Here is a 21,887-nt window from a genome sequence, read left to right as displayed (position 1 = left end):
CCCATGAAGAGTCACTTCTGTAATAAGCCACTTTTTTGGATAGGTTTTTGTCAATATGCTTCTGGGGTGATAAAGTGGAAAATATTTTCAGATCTTCAAGAATTCTTAATGGTGTTCCTTGGAAAAATAAGATTTACATAACTGGTAAAATATGTAAAGGGACAAAACCCTCAGATCCTACATGATTAATGCAAGACTCTGAAAAAATTTAAATGTTGTAAGTGGAAACTTAAGTGCTGTTTTTATAAATCATACTAAGTGTTGCATATTTGTATATTATGCTAGCTTCATCAAATGAAACAAACAACATGTTTTAGAATTTTGAGCCAGAAAGATACTTAGCAGGCATCCAGAGGCTGCCAGTTATTTTAAATAGTGGAAACCCTTTTTAAATCAAACAAAACCAGTATAAATCGTTCCTAATCAGGAGAGAGGGCACCTTCCCTGCAGTGGTACTAAATAAGTAAGGCATCTCAGTGGAGCATGATGTGAAAGCCATTGATCTAACCAGCCACAGTTACAACCACTTACAGGGTAGAGGAGCTACAGACCAGATAGGTTAAGTGACTTGGTCAGAGTCCTGCTTAGTAATTTCCTTGAGCAGTTGTCTGCAAAATCTGAAATCTGAAACGTGATGCTCAAAGGCAATGCTTACTGCAGCATTTTGGATATTTGGATGGGGGTGCTCAACAGGTGAGTATTAGATTCTAAATCTGAAAAAATCCAAAATCTTAGACACTTCTGGCCCTAAGTGTTTTGGATAAGGGATATTCAACCTGTACTGATTTTGATTATTTTAGCTTCTGGGTGAATGTTAAAAGTACTACCTATTTGTAGAAGGACTCACCTCTTAGAGTTATAGTACCTCTGTGATACTTTTTTATGTCTTTGCATACTTAGCATGTGCTACATGTGCCCCATTTTATGTTTTTAATATATCCTGTGTATTTTTTCATGCAAAATAATGCTAAGTATAACTTTCTATACTTTAGAGATTTGTCTATATTTGGACAAAACATTGTCCTGAATTTTGAGACTTTTTATGAAGTCCTCAATTTTCAGTATTGCATATCATCATTGATTATATGTTCTAGTTTCAGTGAACTTTAGATTCAAAGTCTTTTAATTCATGTTAGTTGATGATTGCTCTGTCTTACCTTAATTAGGACTGGCTACTGGTATTTTGCCCAAGGCATTGAAATTTAGAGGGGGAAAAATTAATGATTAAAAACAATTGTGTATAATGGAGGGTGGATAGTACTGTGGAAATGATAATGTCCTTCAACTCTTTAGCTCTAGCCTATGAGCCACAGGCCCAGGGTCAGCTTCTTTGTCAATTCTTAGAGATACTTGGATGTGAAAACTCAAGGGTGAAGTCTGGGACCTTGTAGCTTCTGCTCTTGCCCTTGCTGTCACTTGCTGTCCTCTCTAGTAATCCTCCTTTGCTTCCCTTTACCAGTAATTTGATTTACTTTTTAGGATGTGTTTCTTGCAGCTTGAACAGTAATTTATCAGTGAACAGATTTTTTTTGTAATGATTTTTTGTAATGATTTTTTTCTTTTGACTTAGTAATTTCACTTTAAACTTGGCTAAGAATGTAATTTTTTAAAGTGCAAGCTATATTCACAAACATGAATGTGATATGCAAATTTGAATTGTTGCAGAGTGGTTCATAAGGTTGATATACTCAAATTGCATAACAATTCTTTCATTGTTTGATGTTTAAGTTGCTTTTATGAATACAGCTTGTGGCATCATAGCTTATGTTTATAGTACAATAAAACAGCACCCAACTTGAGAATCATAATCACTATACTTGTAAAAGATTAATATATAATAAAATCGGCCTTTATTTTCATGTATAGTTCTACGAATTTTAGCACAAATACAAATTCATGTAACCACCTTCACACTTGATATAGAACAGTTGCTTCATTCTAGAAAATTCCCTCTGTTATCCTTTTACCAGGGGTCTTCAAACTTTTTAAACAGGGGGCCAGTTCACTTACCCTCAGAATGTTGGAGAGTGTGCACTGTGGGCCCAGGACGAGTTGGCTGCTAAGCAGGACAGGCAGCAGCAGCAAAAACACCCGGAGGGCTGGATAAACGTGCTAGGCGGCCCACATGTGGCCTGGGGCCATAGTTTGAGGATGCGTGCTTTATAGTTTGCCTCTTACCCCTAGTCCCTGGCAACCGCTGATCTCTTTTCTGTCACCATAGTTTTATTTTGTTTGTTGTTGTTGTTTTTCCAAGAATGCCACCTAACTGGAATCATATTAAATAGTTTGTAACCTTTGGAGATTTCCTTCTTTCATTCAGCATAATTATTTTGAGATTGATTCACGCTGTTGTATCAATAGTTTGTCCCTTTTATGGCTGATTAATACTCTACTGTATGGGGAGGGGATGGGTATATACATACATAATGAGTGTGATGTGCACCAACTGGGGGATGGACAGGCTTGAAGCTCTGACTTGGGGGAGGGAGGGCAAAAGCAGTATACGTAACCTTAACATTTATACCCCCATAATATGCTGGAAAAAAAGATACTCTACTGTATGAATGTACCATAATTTGCTTATCTATTTACCTATATGCTTGCTGAAAGACATTTTTGTAGATTTTTTTTGTGATTGTAAATAGAGCTTCTATGAACATTTATGTACAGTTTTTGTGTGAATGTAAGTTTTCATTTCTCTAGGGTAAATATATAGAAGTGGGATTGCTAGGTCATATGGAAAGTATATATTTAACTTCATAGAACTGCCAAACTGTTTTACTGTGAGGCTGTACCATTTTGTACACCCAGCAGCAAAAATGTATGTATGATAGTTCTAGTTGCTGTGTGTTTTTGTTAGCCATTCTAATGATGTGTATTGGTATCTCATCATGGTTTTAATTTGCATTTCCCTAATGGCTAATGATGTTGAATGCCTGTTCATGTGAAAATTTGCCTTGTATTTATCTTTGGTGCAGTGTCTGTTCAAGTCTTTTGCCCATGTAATTATTTGCTTTCTTTACTGAGTTTTAAGAGTTTCCTGTATGTTTTGGATGCAAGTGATTTGGTTTGTCTTCTAGTCTATAGCTTGTTTTTTTTTATTGTTTCAACAGTATCTGTAGAACAAAAGTTTTTAATTTTGATGGAGTTCAGTTTTCATTTTGTTTTAATAAATCATGCTCTTGGTGTCATTTACTTAAAATTCTCAGATGACTTTGTATTTTTTACCTTTCATTGGAATACAACTTTTTTCTTTGGATTACTATGGTGCTTTGTAAGTGATATGATTTAGCTGGGTATTTTTCTCCTAAAGCAAAGGTTAATGGTGAATGTTAATCATGGCTTAAAAAAACTCAGGACTCAGAATTGCATAAATGTTACTATTACAACAAAACACTCATGTTGAAGAAATTCTGCAGAGGAAAGGAAAAGAAATGGCTAGTGTGGCCTTGGTTTTCTAATTCTGGATGTTGTATCAGACTCACCTGGTAGACATTTTTAAATTAGATTATCTTTGGATCTTGCATGACTCCCAGATATTTTTGTTTTCTAAAGTAAATTTTGTTTTTAGATGACAGCAAAATTCCATGGAGGGTATAGAGATTTCCCATATACCCTCTGCCCCACCCCATAGCTTCCCCCACTATCAACATCCAACATCATAGTGGTATATTTGTTACAGTTGATGAACCTATGTTGACGTATTATTATCACCCATAGTTCACATTAGGGTTCACTTTTGACACGAACCCAGTCTATGGGTTTTACAAATGTATAATGATAAATATCCACCATTATAGTATCATATAGAATAGTGTCACTGCCCTAAAAATCCTCTGTGTTCCGCCTATTTTGATCCCTCTATCTCTGAAAATCTAATCTTTTTACTATTTCCTTAGTTTTGCCTTTTCTAAAATGTCATATAGTTGAATCATACAGTATATAGCCTTTTCATATTAGCTTCTCTCCCTTTTGCTAATATACATTTAAGTTTCCTCCATGTCTTTTCATGCCTTGGTAACTCATTTCTTTTTAGTGCTGATAAAATATTCCATTGTCTGGATATAGCACAGTTTATTCATTTACCTACTGAAGATCATCTTGGTTCCTTCCAGGTTTTGGCAATTATGAATACAGCTGATGTCAACATCTGTGTGGGGGATTTTATGTGGACATAAGTTTTTAACTCATTTGGGTAAATACTAAGGAGTGTGATTGATGTATTATATGGTAAGAATGTGTCTAGTTTTGTAAGAAACTGCCAAACTGTCTTCCAAAGTGGCTATACAATTTTGCCTTCCCAATCAGTAGTGGAGGAGAGTTCCTGTTGCTCTATATCCTCAATAGCGTTTGATATTTTCATTGTTTTGGGTTCTGGGCATTCTAATATGTGTGTAGTGAAATCATATTGTTTTAGTTTGCTGATCCCTAACGATATGATGTTGAGCATCTTTCCAAATGCTTATCTGCCATCTGTGTGTCTTTTTGGTTAGGTGTCTGTTAAGGTCTTTTGCCCATTTTTTTAAATCGGGTTTATTTATTTAAGTTTTAGGGATTCTTTGTATATTTTGGATACTAATCCTGTGTTAGATATGTCTTTTGCAAATGTTTTCTCCCAGTCTGTGGCTTGTCTTTTTATTCTCTTGACTAAAATCCACTTTTTGAAAACTGTTTATTTTTTATTTACTTAGGGACAGGTTTTGCTATGTTGCCCAGGATGGCCTCAAACTCCTGGGCTAAGCGATTCCCCCCCGCCTCAGCCTCCCAAAGTAGCTAGGACTACAGGCATATACTGCTGCTTCCTACTTAACTGTATTTTTAAAAGCTGTTCACGTGATTCTACTTCTCTGCCAGATTTGTGATCCACTGTTTTGAGCTACTTTTTCTTTCTTTGCAAGGCTAAGTGCCATGTACAGCCATCATTTTTCACTAGTTGCTTCATCTTTTTTGTCATAGCTAGTCCCATCCTATTCTCAACTTGCCTGGCATTGCTGTTTGGTCTTCTGTGTCTTTCCATCTGTGTGACTTTAATGTAGGTTTTCTTTAATAATAATGGTGGTCATACTTGATCTGTAGCTCTTTTGGTTCTGATACCACCTTTTACAGCAGGATTCCCTCCTGTTTGCCTTGGCACAGAACAATAATGGTGGTTGTGTTAGGGTGTGAGAATGTTACCCCTCGCCCCATGTTGCCCTGACTTTCTTTCTTTTTCAGTGGTTTTGGTATTATGTTCATAATTTGTAAAATTTTGCTTCACTAAGTGTATTTTGTTTGTATACCAACTTACTATCATTTAAAAAGCCTGTTTTAATCTTAATAAAAGTTGAATTTTCATCTCATTCTTACCATTTTATTGTGTATATTTGAACAAATATCTATTTTTCATGTATCAGAAAAATAATTTTCTAGGGCAATATTAGAAGAATAATTTTTTATGTATAGAGTAATCTGAATAATTAAGAGGAGATTGCAACAAATGTATCTAAGGTATTGTGTATATGGATAATCACTGAATAATCAAAAAATTAGCTCTTAATAGTAGCTATTTTCTGCCTAGTAAAATTCACTTTTATTGATTTATTAGGATAATTCTCTGACGTATCTTGCAAATAAGGCAATCATTTATGATACATTGTACTAGTTGATTGCATTTTTATTTTGCTGAAAGGCAGGTATAAATATAAATTATAAATATTAACACAAATACTTGATATATTTTATTGTAAAATGTGTAAATGAGTGATTTTAGAGAGTATGTCTTATTTTATAACATGAACTTTTTATTTAATTCAGTTTTTCAAGGCATATTTATATGTTCCACAATCAGGGTGATTTTAATAGTTAACATTTAACTTGATTTTATAAAGAAGAAGTATGTAAAAGTTCACTTAAGTCCTTAAGAATAATTGGGCAGATATTCTGGTGTTTGGAATGTATAATTTTATTGGTACATTGGTTCATTATTGATGAACCATAGGCTTCATTGGTTAATTGAAGAAATGTGCAGCCTGGTGCAGAATTTTGTAAATAAACACATTTTCAACTTGTTTTTTTAGTATTAGCTATGGATTTGCATCTGACAAGTGTTAGATTTAATGAGTTGAAACAAATGATATATTACCCATTTTGTGTAAAAGTATTTAACATGGTATTGTTAACTAACCAATATGGATGTTTATCATTTTGATTAGTTGGTGTATTTTTGGAGTAATTTCTGGGTGATGTAACTTGCCGTTGAGGAGCTTAGTCTTGTGAACAAAAGATTAAATTTATAAGAAAATTCTAAATTATATGGTATAGGCTAGTGGTTTTCATACTATATGTTTAGTAAACTGGATGTGTTTGTCCCATCACTAAATCTAATGACCTCATTTCCTCTAGTATATAAGAAAAAAATAAAGTAGATACAGTTTTCTCAATTTGAACTTATTCTCTCATAATGTGTTCTGTATATTTTCTTTTAATCTTTGGTAATTCCAACCACTTGTTTATACTACATTTAATACAGAATGGCATTTTATTTATATGTATTTATAATTCAGTTTTATAGATATCTATATATCTCAACATACATATTAGATAGTTCATGTTTCTCAAAAGGCACCGTGGCTTCTGATTCTTCTGAACCTGAAAAGGTTACCCCACTGGTGCAAATTATCTAGGGTAAATGATGTTTGGAGATATAAGATATCTTTTTAGACTGGAGTTATTGATGGTAGAGGTAGGCCATGGAAGGTTGGTTGGCTTTGAATAACTGGAGAAGCTAGCGGATATAGTCCCTAAGTATTGTAGGAACTTAGAGGACATACATACCACTTCTTCATGATGAAGCTAGAACCAGAGTCTAGATCCTGTTTCCTAGTCAAATGATCTTTCCATTGAACAATAGCATAGCAGGCAGGAGTAGTGGTCAGCAACCTCTTACTGGAGAAGATGGTACTAAGGTGTTGTGAACTGTGGAATGGAATTCTTGAAGTCTGAGTAGTCTTTTATCAGGATTGAATTAGTAAAGTATTTCAGATTCAAACTTCATGTGCACAAGCATATGTCCTATAAGTGCTTATCATGTTCAAGGTAAATCTAGGTATTGGAGGTAGGGATGAAATAAATGATTATACACACACACACACACACACATACACACACACACATATATGGGGGGGGGATTACATGGAAAAGACAGATCCTGCTACCATGTAGGCATTTACATTTTAGTGGAAGAAAGAATAAATACATAATATAGTAGTTAAATAATGATGAATACTATGAATAAAAATGAACTGTAGGGTAAAGAAGTAGAGAGAAGGGTTATTTGAAGGAGGTGGTCAACGAAGACCTCTCTGTGGGGATGAAATTTGAGCAGAATGAAGTGAGGGAGTGAGCCATGTGAATTGAGGCAGAAGAAATGGCAGAGCCCAGGTGTTATATTTATAGCAAGGAGGTCATTGAAACCGGAGTCTACTAAGGTAATAGTTGATGTTTATGAGTGTTTGGCAAGTGCTAGGCACCATTCTAAGTGTGTTTACTAGTGTTACTTTGATCCTTACAACAATCCTACAAGAAGGGATACTATTTCACATATAAGGAAACTGAGGCACAGAGATTAAATAATTTACCCCAGATCACACAACTGGTCAGGGAGCTGGGATTGGAGCTCAGATAATTTGACTCCAGAATCAGTACTCAATCATTATTCAAAGTTGAGGAAGAAGGAGGTGTAGTAGGAAATTTAGTTGGAATAGTAGCCTGGGGCCAGTTCTATAGGGCCTCTTATAGTTCATTGGAAGAATAAAGGATTTTGTTCTGACTGTAATGTTAAGTCATTGGAGGGCTCAGAAATGCCTAGGAGTTTGCTTTATGATTCTGGAAGTCAAAAAAGAAGTCTGGACTATACATACACATTTGATGTCATATGTGTATCGATTATAGCTTAAAATGTTATATTTCTACTGGTCTATAATATTTCTTTGATTTAAAATGAAGGATTCCACTTTATTATTTTATTAAATGGATAAGTGTGTGTGTGTATATATATTAGTGTGTGTATATGTGTTTGGATGCAAACTAATGAACTCTTCTGTTACTAGGTGCGAGAAGATGTACTAAATTCATTGAATAACAACTTTCTTCAAACGCTAAATCAAGCTTGGAATGATCATCAAACAGCTATGGTGATGATTAGAGACATACTAATGTATATGGTAAGTAGAACTTTTTAATTGTTTTTTTTGTTTGTTTAAGATGTGAAACATTTCAAAATAAAATGACTGCCTGTCAAATTTAGTTGGATGGTACATCTCAGTGTAGGAGGTGGTTTTGGTTTTTAAGTAAATAGTATTTCCTTTGTGAGGGCCAGTCTCAGCCCTGTGTGAATAAAATCTTAATTATCACATAGTTACTGAATGGTTACAATGGAAAACTGAAAGGGAATGATTTAATTTTTCTTAAAAAATTTCTTAATTTAGCCCTTGTGTTTCAGAATGGGAAATATTGAAAAGCCTTATTACTTAACATATTTTCTTAAGTAAGGATTGTTAAATGTTGTTAAATGGCAACATGAAAGATGAAAGCTGAATGTTTTCTTACAGGTTTTTAAAGTCTTAAGTTCTTACATCTTCAGTGACAGAGAATGTCATATTAATATAAATATTTTTGTAATAATTACAGTCTAATAACTGCCATCTGTTTCTCTTAATAGTAAATCCTTGTGGTACATGATTACAGCCCGTCTTTTTTAAGAATATTAGCTTGTCAGATGTATATTCCATTTTTTTTTTTTAAATACCCATTATTACTGTTTTTTCTTTTTATCAGTCAAGGAAAAAGTCTTGTTAATAAGCAAGACAGTTTGGAAAATAATGACTTGAGCTAACTGTTTAATAACTTTTAGGGAGATTAAATTCTGTTTTGTTTTATTTTTTAACTTTAGTATGATTATAGAGTGAAACTAGGTTCATCACAGTTAATTGTATCACTGCAAAATTAACAAATCTAATGACTTATTATTTCAGTGTTTATGTTTAGGAATTGGATATAATGATTTTCTTCTAAGGTTCCACACCTTTTCAAATTTTTATTTCCAGTTTCTTTGGTTTTGATTCTTAGTTGCAATGTAGTGATAAGAGCTTGTCCTAGTTTCTTTTACTTGGTAGAATAAAGCAATGTTTAGAAAGAGTTTCCAGTGAGAACAAACAGCTGTAAAGTTTTTTGTTCTGCTCTGTGAATTCAGTCAGGCCTATTACCCCTGGTTTTGTAAGGGCTTAGTGGCAAAGGGGGTCAGGGAGAGGCCACTTCATTTTTCAGGGATTTGATAAAAAAGGTCTAACAAATTATTGAGTTTTTCTGAGCATTTTTCTCATCGGGTTATAAATCAGCTTGTGCTATCATTTTGAGGGTAAATGAGATAGCATGTGAAAACATATCATAATGTCTGGCATATAAATGAGAAATAAGTTAGCTTGCTGCTGTTCTCCTCTTTTAGTTCTAGATTTGATGAGTCTTTAAATTCCATATCAACTAATCTAACACTAAAATAGAAAACTGCTTGTATGTAATTTTATGATTCATTGCTCTGTTGACAAAAGAATTATTTTAAAAACACGCTCTCCGGTTTGATTTTTTTAAATTTCTGTTTTGTTTGAGTTTTTTTGTTTTTTGTTTTTCAGTAAAATCTCAAGCCTTGAATCCTAGTTCTACTACTTAGTGATCACAGTCAAGAAATTAATTAGTTCATATCTCTGGTTCCTCACTTATAAAATGAAAATAATGTCATTAATATTGTACCAGTTGGGTAGGGTTAACCATGAGGCTTAAATGAACCCTTCATCTAAAAGCATTTATAAGGATTGGCCCATAGTAATATGCTTAGTAAAAATAAACTAATGTTAATATTTTTTGTCCCATCATCTCTTCATTAAACCGTATGGTAGTACCAGAACACTGGATAAATTGAAATCTTACATAAGGTAGATTTGTCCCTGGTGTTACTATTTGTCCCTTGTCACAGACCTCTGATCAGCCCTCCACACTGGCCAGCAGTTTCACTCTTTTCTTTTAGTCATCTTGCTCCAGCAGTTATTTCTCTTCAGACTTTCAGCTCTCTCTCTCTCTGGTCCCCTCACTCTTAGTAAATGATCTTGCCTTACCTTTCAGAAAGAATAGAAAGCATCAAATAGGACCTATGTTCATTTCTTGCCACTAAATCTAGAACTTTACCTGTATGTTCTCCTCTTGTATGTCTTTTTCCCTCCTGTTTTAATGGAGGCTGATGTTTTCTGTCCTGTTGTTAAAGGTAAGTTCTCAACCTGTGCTATGGATCACATCCCTCTACCTCATCAGGAACCTTAAGTATTTTGGGATTCTGCCTTTTTTACTGGATCTTACTCATCAACATTAGACATGTTCAGGCCACTCACATCCTCAAAATAACATTCTGTTATATTTTCTGGTGGACCTCTGCACTGTCTCCCAGGGTTTCTCATCTGTCATTCACAGCTAAATGTCTCATAAGGAATGTTGACACTTGCTAGCTCCCTTTTCTCATTTTTCATTGACTTTGAATATGTTCCAGTTAAGCTTCTACCTCAACTCTTCTGATCAGTTTTCCCTTTATTAGGATTACCATGCTATCTGTGCATCTCTGAGTGCAAAGATCACTGCTAATCCTCATTCTTCTTGATTTTCAGCAGCATTTGGCAGTTGACCACTCGTCTTCTAACATGTTTTATGTCCTTGATTTCTGTGACAAAGTGCTCTGTCTGTATGCCTCCTACCTGCTGTTTCTTCTCAGCCCCTCCCTCTCCTCTGTCAACACCACCATTACCACCACTCCCACTATTCCCCTTAAATAGAGACGTTCTTGGGACTTAGCCCTAAACTTTCTTCTTATGGTACACTCTCTCACTTCATTTAGCTTCATGTTCGTCTGTGCAGATGATTCTCAGATTATGTCACTAGCCTCATTCTCTGAGATTGTGGCTCATGTATATTCATTTGTCTAGTTGATGGCTCCCTTCATTGTCTAAGTAATTTGGCATGTCAAATGAGCTCAAAATCACTATCATTCCAGTTGTTCATACCAGAAACTTGGGAATTATTCTTAGCAATTTCTTCTCCCTGTATCATCTGTTGATAGAGTGTACGATTTCTCTCTGCTTTTTTCTCTATTACTCAACATCCAGCCACCTTCGTTTCTGTGGGAGTATTCAATATAAGTATCCTATGACATTCAGTAAGTTCTTCTCTATATTCTCTTTTCCACATTGCTCCCAGAGTTGTTACTTTGATCATGTTACTGCCCTGCTGAAATCCTTACCTCTCATCTTGGAATCCTCACATGTGTCTTCTGTCTGGAAATGTTTCTAGAATGTTTTCTTTCTTCATGTGACTTGCTCCCCACTCCTTTACAATTTGCTTATATTTCTTGTAAAATTTCCCTAACCTATGTACTTCCCACCGCCTGCAGTTGTTCTCACTATACATAGTACTTACTACTCCTTTGCAGCATTTATCACAATCATTAATAAGCATTTAGTGTCTGGTTTCCTCACTAGATTGAACTTTATGAGGATGGGGACAGTGTGTCACTATTATGTCTTAACTAGGCACTCACATATATCTTGAATGAATTAATACAGATATATAATATATTCTTTTTTAATAGACCATGCTTTTTAAAAGTTCTTATTAAAAATTTAGATTCAGAAAGAAATTAAAGTATTGATATCTTCATGTTCTATAAGATAAATTTTTTTATTTTGCTATCCTTCATTCTCTTATTTTGCCTTTTTATGTGTAGTATTCTGGGCTTAATTAAAATGCACTTAGAATTGCATTTTAAAATTAAGGTAAAATTTATATGCATTGGCATGAGTTGAAGTATACAAAATGATTTTTGACAAACACATGCACCTTTAACCAATATTCCATTCAGGATAAATAAGTACTTTTAATTTTCCAAAAGTCAAAAAAGTTTTTTCCTACTGACTTTTACATTATTTTCTTTGAAAAATTTTATTCTCATTCTAGACACCTCAGATCATACTACCTGAATAGGCCATATACCCCATATGTACTGGAACCTACACAGGTTTCTTCTTGTGATTACTGGCTCTAGCTGTTGGAATTTTAGATCTTAGGCTCAAAGGTGGAGGAGAGAAGAAGCTTTACTGTATACCCACCTACCACCTACTCAGCCAGCTGACTTTTATGCTCTTAACAAGAAGGTGTCTGTGTCTAAAATGTCATGCATGGAGTATGTAGATATCATGGGACACACTGCTTCTTGAAAATGAAGGTGAAATCAAGTTATATGGAGGCAACCATTGGTCAAAATTTGTCCCACATAACTTTGTTGTTTGGCAGGTTCAGCGTTTCAAAAAGAAAAGTTCACGTTTCTAGATAGAACATGTGACCTCTAGTTTCTGCCACTCCACCCCTTATGTTTGAGACTTGTATTACCTGTTTGGCCCGTGAATGCATTAAAGTTTGTAATCCCTGCTTTATTTAAATTTGTTATTTTTAATTCCGTTTTTCTTAAAGATATGACTGCATGTTCAGCTTTTAACATAGTTTGGGACTAGTTTCATTTTCAGTTTTAAATTGTTCAAAAGATTAGTGATTGGGAAAAGATAGTATAGAGAATGTTTGTTATAGGTTTATGTGATAGCCTTAATTACTGACATAATCCATAAGTATTAATATGTGGTTCATTTTTCTCTTAATACAATATCAAAGGAAAATTAAATTTATAGATAGTATTCTATAGGATGCTCTTTGAGCAATTACAATTAATATCAAAGGAATAGAAAATCATGTTCTACATGGATATATAGGGTTAAAAGAGGATTAAAAGAGGAATTTTTTACATAAAACTTTATGGTAGATTTCGAAATTGTTCTCCCCTCTCCTCTTCTACCTTTTTGTTTTGTTTTTTTAGAGACAGGATCTTGCTTTGTTGCCCAGGCTGGAGTGCAGTGGCACCATCATAGCTTACTGCAGCCTCAAAATCGTGGGCTCAAGTGATCCTCCTGCCTCAGCCTCCCAGGTAGTTGAGATTGCAGGGATGCACACCCATGCCCAGCTAACTTTTTTTTTTTTTTTTTGTAGAGACAGGGTCCGGTTATGTTATCCAGGCTGGTCTCAAGCTCCTGGCCTCAAGCATTCCTCCCACTTTAGCCTCCCAAAGTGTGATATTACAGGTGTGATCTATCTACCACACCTGGCCTCAAAGATATTTTTGTGTCTTGTATTTGTCTATATTTCCAGTTGATCTCATAAACAGCAACAGTAGAGTAGTATTGCAGGTTCTTAAGATTGCAGAGAATAAATTCTAAGGCATGGGTAACCTAGGAAAGGAGGGGTCACTGCTTCTTTGAGCTCTGTCATCAAGGATGGGTAAAGAGGTAAGCTGGAATGTTACAACAACTTGGTGAAGAGGAAAGGAGCTGAGGAACTCTTCTCCTGATGCTCTTAGTCTCCATAGTAAAGTAGAAGGTGGGACCATCTGTTTAGGGTGACAGAAGCAAGTGCATTGTTGAGAGTTTGAGGAGTGTGACAGGCTGAGTAATCCAACCCTTCATATGTGTCCATGACTAATACCTGAAACCTGGGAATGTTACCTTATATGTCAAAAAGAACTTTGCTAACGTGATCAAATTAAGGATTTTTAGATGAGATTACCCCTGGCTATTCTCTTAGGTCTGACGTAATCACAGTGATCCTTACTACAGGGACACAGGAGAAGTTGGAGTCAGAAAAAGATGATGTGATGATGAAAGCAGAGACTCGAGTAATGCACCTTGCAAATGGAGGAGGGTTCACTAGCCAAGGAATACAGATGGCCACTAGATGCTGAAAAAGGGAAGGAAGCAGATTCCCTCTCAGAGCCTCCAGAAAGAACCAGCTCTGCCAGTGTCTTAGCGTTAGCTATCTCACTGAAACTGATTTCAATTTTCTGAACTCTAAAACTATAAGAGAATAAATAAGTCACTAAATAATGTGGTAATTTGTTATGGCAGCAATAGGAAACTAATACAAGTATAAAAGTTTTGAACACTTGTGCTATACTGAGGTCAACTAAGTATAAATAAATAGATTATCTGTAGTTGTGAGGGAATAATTTAAGTGGTTGGCACAAGTTTTTTATAATGGAGCAGTCAACAGAGTTTGTCTTTTTTCCAGAATTACGTAGCAGCTGCAGGAGGAAAATCTTCAAAATAAGAAAAACTCACTGATAGAATTTCCCTTATTGAGTATGGGGGAGAATTCTCAGACAGCATTGTTGAAATGGTTGCTTATGGCTCTGTGCTGTTTAAGGAGGCAAGTGAATCATAAGGTCCCAGGAGATAGAAGTTTTAGGTGTTAGGGATCAGTAGACCTGGAGACCTAGTCAGAATGAGGGTAGGTTCACGTAAGTGTGACAGTGTGGAGAGGTGAGAAGAAAAAAATGATGTTCAGTGTCCCAATTATTGATGTCTTCTATGGTGGGGACAGGCCCAACGCAAATGCTAGCTTTGCTCATATCAATATGTGGCTGAAGGAAATCTTGATAAAGTGGAAGATGAAAATTAAGGTATCTGTTTAGGAGTGTGTCAGATTGCTTAATAGTTGAATGTTGTAGTTACCAAAGGTAATAGGTGGCAAGGAGCATAGTTGGGAGAAATACTGTAAACTATCGGCCAAAGCTACCAAGGAAAATTTGTGTGAGATCAGAAGATGGGATAAGAACATAGAGATGATGGTGGAACAGCATTCTGTCCTGTAGATTTTGATGCTTCTATTTCCAAAACACCAGATTTCTTTACAGTAGTCAACTGTATATTTAGAGAAAATAGCTACATTTTGGAAAAGCACAGATAGGTTGATAAGAGTTTTCCTGGCACCTTCTTCTGCTTTCAAAATGACAAGCTAAAAGAAAACAGAATCCACTTTTGAACTATTAAACTTCATACCTGTTCAACGTTTTTGTTTTTATTGACTCTGCTTTTATAAGAAAGATATGTTTAAGACAGGCATTCTCCATATGTGCTCTGATTTTTGTATCTGTGATTAACGATATCCAGTATGCTGGCATCATTTTATAGTTAGGTCAGAAGCCAAGCTACATCTTTATATAAAATAAAAGCAGGGCATTCTCATAAATAATGTAAAGGTTAAGAGTGTGCTTGGTAATTAGGGTTTCTTCCCTGCCTTCCATCTCAGCTCCTGTTTCTTTTTTGTTTTATTATGTTTTTGTTATGCATAATTACATTATTCTTCTTGATATTTAAAATTATTCAATGTTCTTCAGCTGCTATCTGAAACAAATTAATAGAACCATAAACACCTTTATCACTGTGCCCTGTTAACTGTTTTCTTTGTGTGCGGCATTGCTTTAGCATTCCATGACATTAAATTCAGGGTGGCAACTATTTATTCAGTGTTTATACTGTTTAGCATGAAGTAGACCCTGTAGTGTAGTTAGAAACACAGCACATATTTCTTGATGGAGTAAATGGAATGAAACTTTTGTCCATGAAATGGATTGTTGCCTATATATATATATATATATACACACACATATATATATATATATATAAAGTTGGGAGTGGTGAGAAAAATGTTTAATGATGAATTGAGAGACTCTTGGCTTTAGTTCCTGCTTTGTCATTAATGTGCTTAAGTCATTTCATATCTCTAGGTAAGGCTTTTGCTGCTTTATCTGTAAAGTAAATTTATTGGATAAGACCTCTGATTCTTATTTTATTGGGAGTCATAGATCCTTTGGAGAATGGTCATAATTCATGGACCCTCTCCTGGACATAGGCATGTGTACATCTGCATATGATACAGCACATACCTTTTTTGTGCAGTTTCAAGGGGCCTGAAGCCTGTCGGTAGGATTGGGTTAAGGATATGTTGGTTAGATCATTTTAAATCTTACAGCTCTTTTAGCTCTAACATTTTACACCATTTTAAAACTGAAAGTGAACAGTTAGATGCGGTGTCTGGGAAATAGCAATAAAGGAAGAAAACAGAAGCTATAGGTAGATAAGTATCACATTGATAACAGTTTCTTTAAGAATTCTTTTTTTTTCTGTAAGAACTCTTAATTAATACAGCCTCTTAGTTAATACAGCCTTGCTTAATTATGAGTCTACCTAATACTACTCCTCACAATAGCAATAACACTTTCTTGGCATTTAGTGTGTGCCAGGCACTGTTTTAAGCACTTTATGTTAATTCATTTAATCCTTATAATATTCTTCTTTTTTAATAATCCTCACAATATTCTTTTCTGTCGTTACTTTTAAGCAGTAGTTTGGGAAAGCAATGAAATTAAAAATTTTATTGGGATTGTATTTGAGAAAGTAAAAATACTTCTGTGACTATATGACAGTAAATACCATTTATTATTAGGCTAGTGCAAAAGTAATTGTGGTTTAGGACCCTGAATTTTAAATCATTATAACTAGGCTCAAACCCATCTTTATTAATCAAAATAGGAGCCATTACAACGAACATATTTTTGCCAACGAGAAATAAGTTTGTTTATTCCTATGGCATAAAAATCCGTGCTTCGGGATTCAAAGAACTCTTGGAAAGCATTTTCTGCATCCTGCTGGTTGTGGAAGCGTTTCCCTGCAGAAGGTTGTTCAGATGCTTGAAGAAGTGGTGTAGTGTGTTGGCAAGCGGTCAGGTGAAAATGGTGGATGAGGCAAAACTTCATAGCCCAATTCATTCAGCTTTTGAAATGTTGGTTGTGCGATGTACAGTGGGGTGTTGTTGTGGAGAAGAATTAGGTCCTTTCTGATGACCAGGTCTAGCTGCAGGCATTGCAGTTTTGGGTGCATCTGATCAATTTGCTGAACATACTTCTCAGATGGAATGGTTTCACTGGGATTCAGAAAGCTGTAGTGGATCCGACTGGCAGCAGACCACCAAACAGTGACGATGACCTTTTTTTGGTACAAGTTTGGTTTTGGGAAGTGCTTTGAAGCTTCTTCTCACTCCAGCCACTGAGCTGGTTGTTGCTGGTTGTGGTATAAAATTCACTTTTTGTTCCACGTTACAATCCGATCAAGAAATGGTTCGTTGTTGTTGTATATAAGAAGAGAAGACAAGTCAGAATGATGGTTTTTTTGATTTTCAGTCAACTCACGAGGTATCCACTTAACTGAGCTTTTTCACCTTTCCAATTTGGTTCAAATGCCCAGTGAACGACCATTAGGGTCGTCATTGAGTTCTTCGGCAACTCCTCATGTACTTACAAGAGGATCAGCTTCGGTGATTGCTCTCAATTGGTCATTGTCAACTTCCAGTGGCTGGCCACTGTGCTCCTCATTGTCAAGGCTCTTATCTCCTTTGCAAAACTTGTTGAACCCACCACTGCACTGTACATCGGCCAAATGTGTTGTCAATGTTGCAAGTTGTCTTTGCTGCTTTACAGCCCATTTTGAACTCAAATAAGAAAATAGCTCAAATTTGCTTTTTGTCTAACATCATTTCCGTCTAAAATAAATATAAAATAAACATCAAGTAATAAATCAGTAGCAAAAAAAATAAAGCGAGAAATGTGCATTAAAATGATGTATAACATAACCACATTTATTTAATAATGTATTCTAATATCAAATGGCAGATTTCAACAAAGCTAAAACAGTGATTACTTTTGCACCAGCCTAAATACATTGCTATATCACTGTGCTAAATGTTTTAAAAATGTGACCTTCAAGTTGAATGTTGTTATCTCCTGTTTGTGAAAGATAAAACTGAGGTTAGAAAGATTAATAACTGAGATCGGAGAGACTAACATGCCAAAATCATATAGTCACTAAGTAACCAGAGGAGAGAATTGAGTCTAAGCCTTTTAATTTGAATTCAATTTGATTTTGAATCAAATTTGAATTTGAAGTTGGAATTTGATTCCAAAGCCCATGGTCTTCACTTAACTGTATCACCTCAGTGTAAAAGAACTGTATCAGCGGTCCTCCACCTTTTTGGCACCAGGGATTGTTTTAATGGAAAACAATTTTTCTATGGATGGGGGTTGCAGAGCTCAGGCAGTGATGTGAATGGTGGGGCGCAGCTGCAAATACAGATAAAGCGTAGCATGCTCCCAGCTGCTCACCTCCTGCTATGTTCCTAAGTTTCATGGAAGACAATTTTTCCATGGATTGGGTGTGAGGCGGTGGCAGCAAAGCTCTGCAGCCCAGTCTCTAACAGGCTACAGAGTACAGTCTGCAGCCCAGGGCTTGGGGATTGCAGAACTATATTGATTGACTCTGTTTATTTTTATTTTTTATTTTTATTGATTGAGACAGAATCTCGCTGTATTGCCTGGACTAGAATTTTGTGGCGTCAGCCTAGCTCACAGCAACGTCAAACTCCTGGACTTGAGTGATCCTCTTGCCTCAGCCTCCTGATTGACTGAGACTACAGATAATGTGCCATGAGGCCTGGACAATTTCTCCTATTTTTAGTTTCCTAGCTAATTTTTTCTAATTTTAGTAGAGACAGGGTCTCACTCTTATTCAGGCTGGTCTCGAACTTCGGAGCTCAAGCAGCCCTCCCACCGCAGCCTCCCAAAGTGCTAGGATTACAGGCATGAGCCACTGTGCCTAGCCTGGCTCTGTTTAATAGAATTAATAAGCCCACAGTTTTAAAGTATGTTGCTTGTTCCATATATTGAAGCATTTAGTTCATTTACATTTAACGAAATAAATGATATATTTGGGTTTAAATGTACCATCCTATATTTTGGTTTAATCTGTTAACTACTGAGATGTTTACTAGGTTGCTTTCTGTGATTACTGTGCCTTGAATTATAACTTTTGTTTCTTTGGCATTGCATGTCTGCCAGTGGTATTATTATTATTATTATTTTTTTTTTTTGCCAGTGGTCTTTGTTCAGCTCTTTAACCTCCTTATGATGCTCTCTGTTTAGATTTTTGGTGTCACCTTGCTTAGGTAGTATATCAGTAAACATGTCAGTGGATAATTGCTTGCAGAATTTCTGGTTCTCCTTTGTATTTCTCTGTTCTTCAGAACCTTGGTCTCTTAAGTCCTAGCTGTTTGGTAGCCAGCCCCACCTGTGATTTTCTGCTTGGCTTCTTATTTCCAGTTGTCTGAATACAGCAAATGGCCCAAGGAACAAGCCATGGCTAGTGTCAGTATTCTTGCCTTTTCTACAGAATCTTGGCCCCACAAGTCCAGATTGCCTTTGTTGCTATTTGATGCTTTTAAACAGTGGATTTTTTTTTTAAATTTAGTAAAATACACATAACATAAAATTTACTATTTTGATGATTTTTAAGTATATAGTTTAGAGCTATTAAATACATTTACATTATTGTGCAACTATTACCACCATTTCTCCAGAATTCTTTTCATCTTGTAAAACTAAAACTCTGTACCCATTAAACTATAACTTCTCATTTCTCCCTCCTTCAAGCCCCTGCCAGGTACCTTTCTACTTTCTGTCTTTATGAATTTGACCATTTTTGGTACCTCATATAAGCGGAATCATAAGATATCTATTTCTTTGTGACTGGCTTATCCACTTAGCACAATATCCTTAAGGTTCATCTATCTTACGGCATATGTCAGAGTTTTCTTCCTTTTTAAGGTTGAATAATAATCCATTGTATGTGTATACCACATTTTATCAGTTGGACACTTGAGTTTTTCCTACCTTTTGGCTATTGTGAATAATGCTGCTATGAACATGGGTGTACAAATACCTCTTCAAGACCCTGCTTTCAATTCTTTTGGGTATGTATCCAAAAGTGGAGTTGCTGGATTATATGGTAATTCTGTTTTTAATTTTTTTAGGAATTGCCATATTGCTTTTCACAGCAGCTGCACCATCTTACGTTCTCACCAACAGTGTACAAGTGTTCCAGTTTCTCTACATCCTTGCTAGCACTTGTTATTTTCTGGTTTTTTGATAGTATAATAACTAATCTATGGGTGTGAGGCAGTAGCTTTTATTTTCATCCAACTTTTATAGTTGTTTTTGCCAGGGGAGCTGGTCTTACAAAAGCTTTTCTTTTAAAAGTTTTTCTTCTCAAGTGGAAACACATGGAATAGCGTTTTGAGGTAGATGTTATTTTACAGATGAAAAAGGAAAGTGAGACACAAATACTAAAGTCACACCTAGTAAATGGCAGATACTGTCTGGTTCTTGAATCACTATTCTTAACCACTGAATTATAATGCTCCTTTACATGTCTTCTTTCCTAAAAGATGGTCTTATAAATTCATTACTCCAAGACTTTGCAGGAGATTACTTTTCAGGTTCTAATAGGGACTATTTTCTGTTCTTTTCTCTTTTTTTGCGACAGAGTCTCACTTAGTTGCCCAGGCTAGAGTGAGTGCCGTGCCATCAGCCTAGCTCACAGCAACCTCAAACTCCTGGGCTCAAGCAATCCTCCTGCCTCAGCCTCCGGAGTAGCTGGGACTACAGGCATGTGCCACCATGCCCGGCTAATTTTTTCTATATATATTAGTTGGCCAATTAATTTCTTTCTATTTATAGTAGAGACGGGGTCTTGCTCTTGCTCAGGCTGGTTTCGAACTCCTGACCTTGAGCAATCTGCCTGCCTCGGACTCCCAGAGTGCTAGGATTACAGATGTGAGCCACCGTGCCTGGCCAGGGACTATTTTCTAGTTTCCTCCTACCCCTAGATTATTATTCAATTTGGAGTAGGGAACAATGCTTCTGTTTTATGATTTGATGCAGTTTATACAATTCTAGAGAAACATGGCTAGGCTTTTGATTTGTCTAACATCTTGATAGACAATTCTTTACAAAAACGGAAATTATTTTCAAATAGAATTTTTTATAACTATGGTTTTTCCTTATTTTCAGAGCCCTGAGAGGGAGATTTGAAGCTCCTTTTACAGTTATGGAAACTATGGCTCTGAGCTTTTAAGTTGTGGCTAAGTCTTCTCACCAGCTTTTTTGACAAGGTGTATCCTGTGCTTTGCTAAATTGACTAGTAATATTGTTAAATCCAGAAATGTTAATCTTTCTATATAATTACTAATTCATACCTCACTGGTGCCATTTTAGAAATGTAGTCAGGCACAAGCATTGTGGAATATATTGGGACAGTTCTTTAAACTTTGATCTACTTAGACTGTTTTTTTCCTGCCATGATTCTGCACTAGAAACTTTTTGGTACTTTTCTGGGTTGTTTCTGCCTGATTTCTATTTTTACTGTGTTAAACCTTCTTAACCTGTGTTTATTTCATGGTTTCAAAGTGAACCCTATTCAAAAACACTATTATTAATACTTGCTGAGAGAAGATTGACCTAGTGATGAACCTTTAGTAACGCAGGTTTTAACATGTTCTGATAGACTTTCCATAGAGTTACTTGCTTGTTTTTTTTCTTTGAGTTTAACTTTTTAGGGTTTATCTCTAGTGTATTAGAATAAATATTTTATATTTGTAAAGATTTTTAACCCTGTTTATGTTCCTCTTTTCCTGTTCTTTTTGAAAAAAATAGACAGAACACGGTTATAGATACTTACTGTGAGTACAAGAAACTGAAAGAAGAACTATTTAAGAGTTTTACTAACCAGCTTGACAGCTTGAAAAACAAACTTTCAGAGCTAATTCACTACATTTTTAACAATAGTCTTTGCCTAAATAATTACCAGTAGCCATAAGTGAGACCAGGCAGGGAAATGAAGATGAATGAGTACTAATATATGACCAACCATTGTCCATTAGTGGTATTATTAAAAGTCATGAAGTACTGGACTTTAAAGCAAAAGTTTTATAAAGAACTCTCTTAAACCTTATAATTGAACCAAAGGGCTATTGTATTTATATTTATAGTACTAAGTTTTTAGAGTTGAATGTGACCTAAAGTTTAGTTTTAGAATTTGCTTCTCAAA

The 21,887-nt window shown here is 35.5% G+C and overlaps 1 protein-coding gene across 2 annotated transcripts in view; it reads left to right on the top strand.

Moving 5' to 3' along the window:
* Window positions 1–21,887, top strand: part of CUL3 (cullin 3) — a 106,696-nt gene that overhangs the window by 39,510 nt on the left and 45,299 nt on the right. For both annotated transcript variants that reach the window (XM_012749415.3, XM_076005980.1), the window contains one exon: window positions 8,088–8,201. In XM_012749415.3, the coding sequence (XP_012604869.1) occupies window positions 8,088–8,201 (114 nt within the window). The remainder of the gene's footprint in view (window positions 1–8,087; window positions 8,202–21,887) is intronic.

Source organism: Microcebus murinus, chromosome 8 (assembly GCF_040939455.1).
Source record: "Microcebus murinus isolate Inina chromosome 8, M.murinus_Inina_mat1.0, whole genome shotgun sequence".
Lineage (NCBI taxonomy): Eukaryota > Metazoa > Chordata > Mammalia > Primates > Cheirogaleidae > Microcebus > Microcebus murinus.
This window is presented reverse-complemented; position numbering and strand designations above follow the sequence as displayed.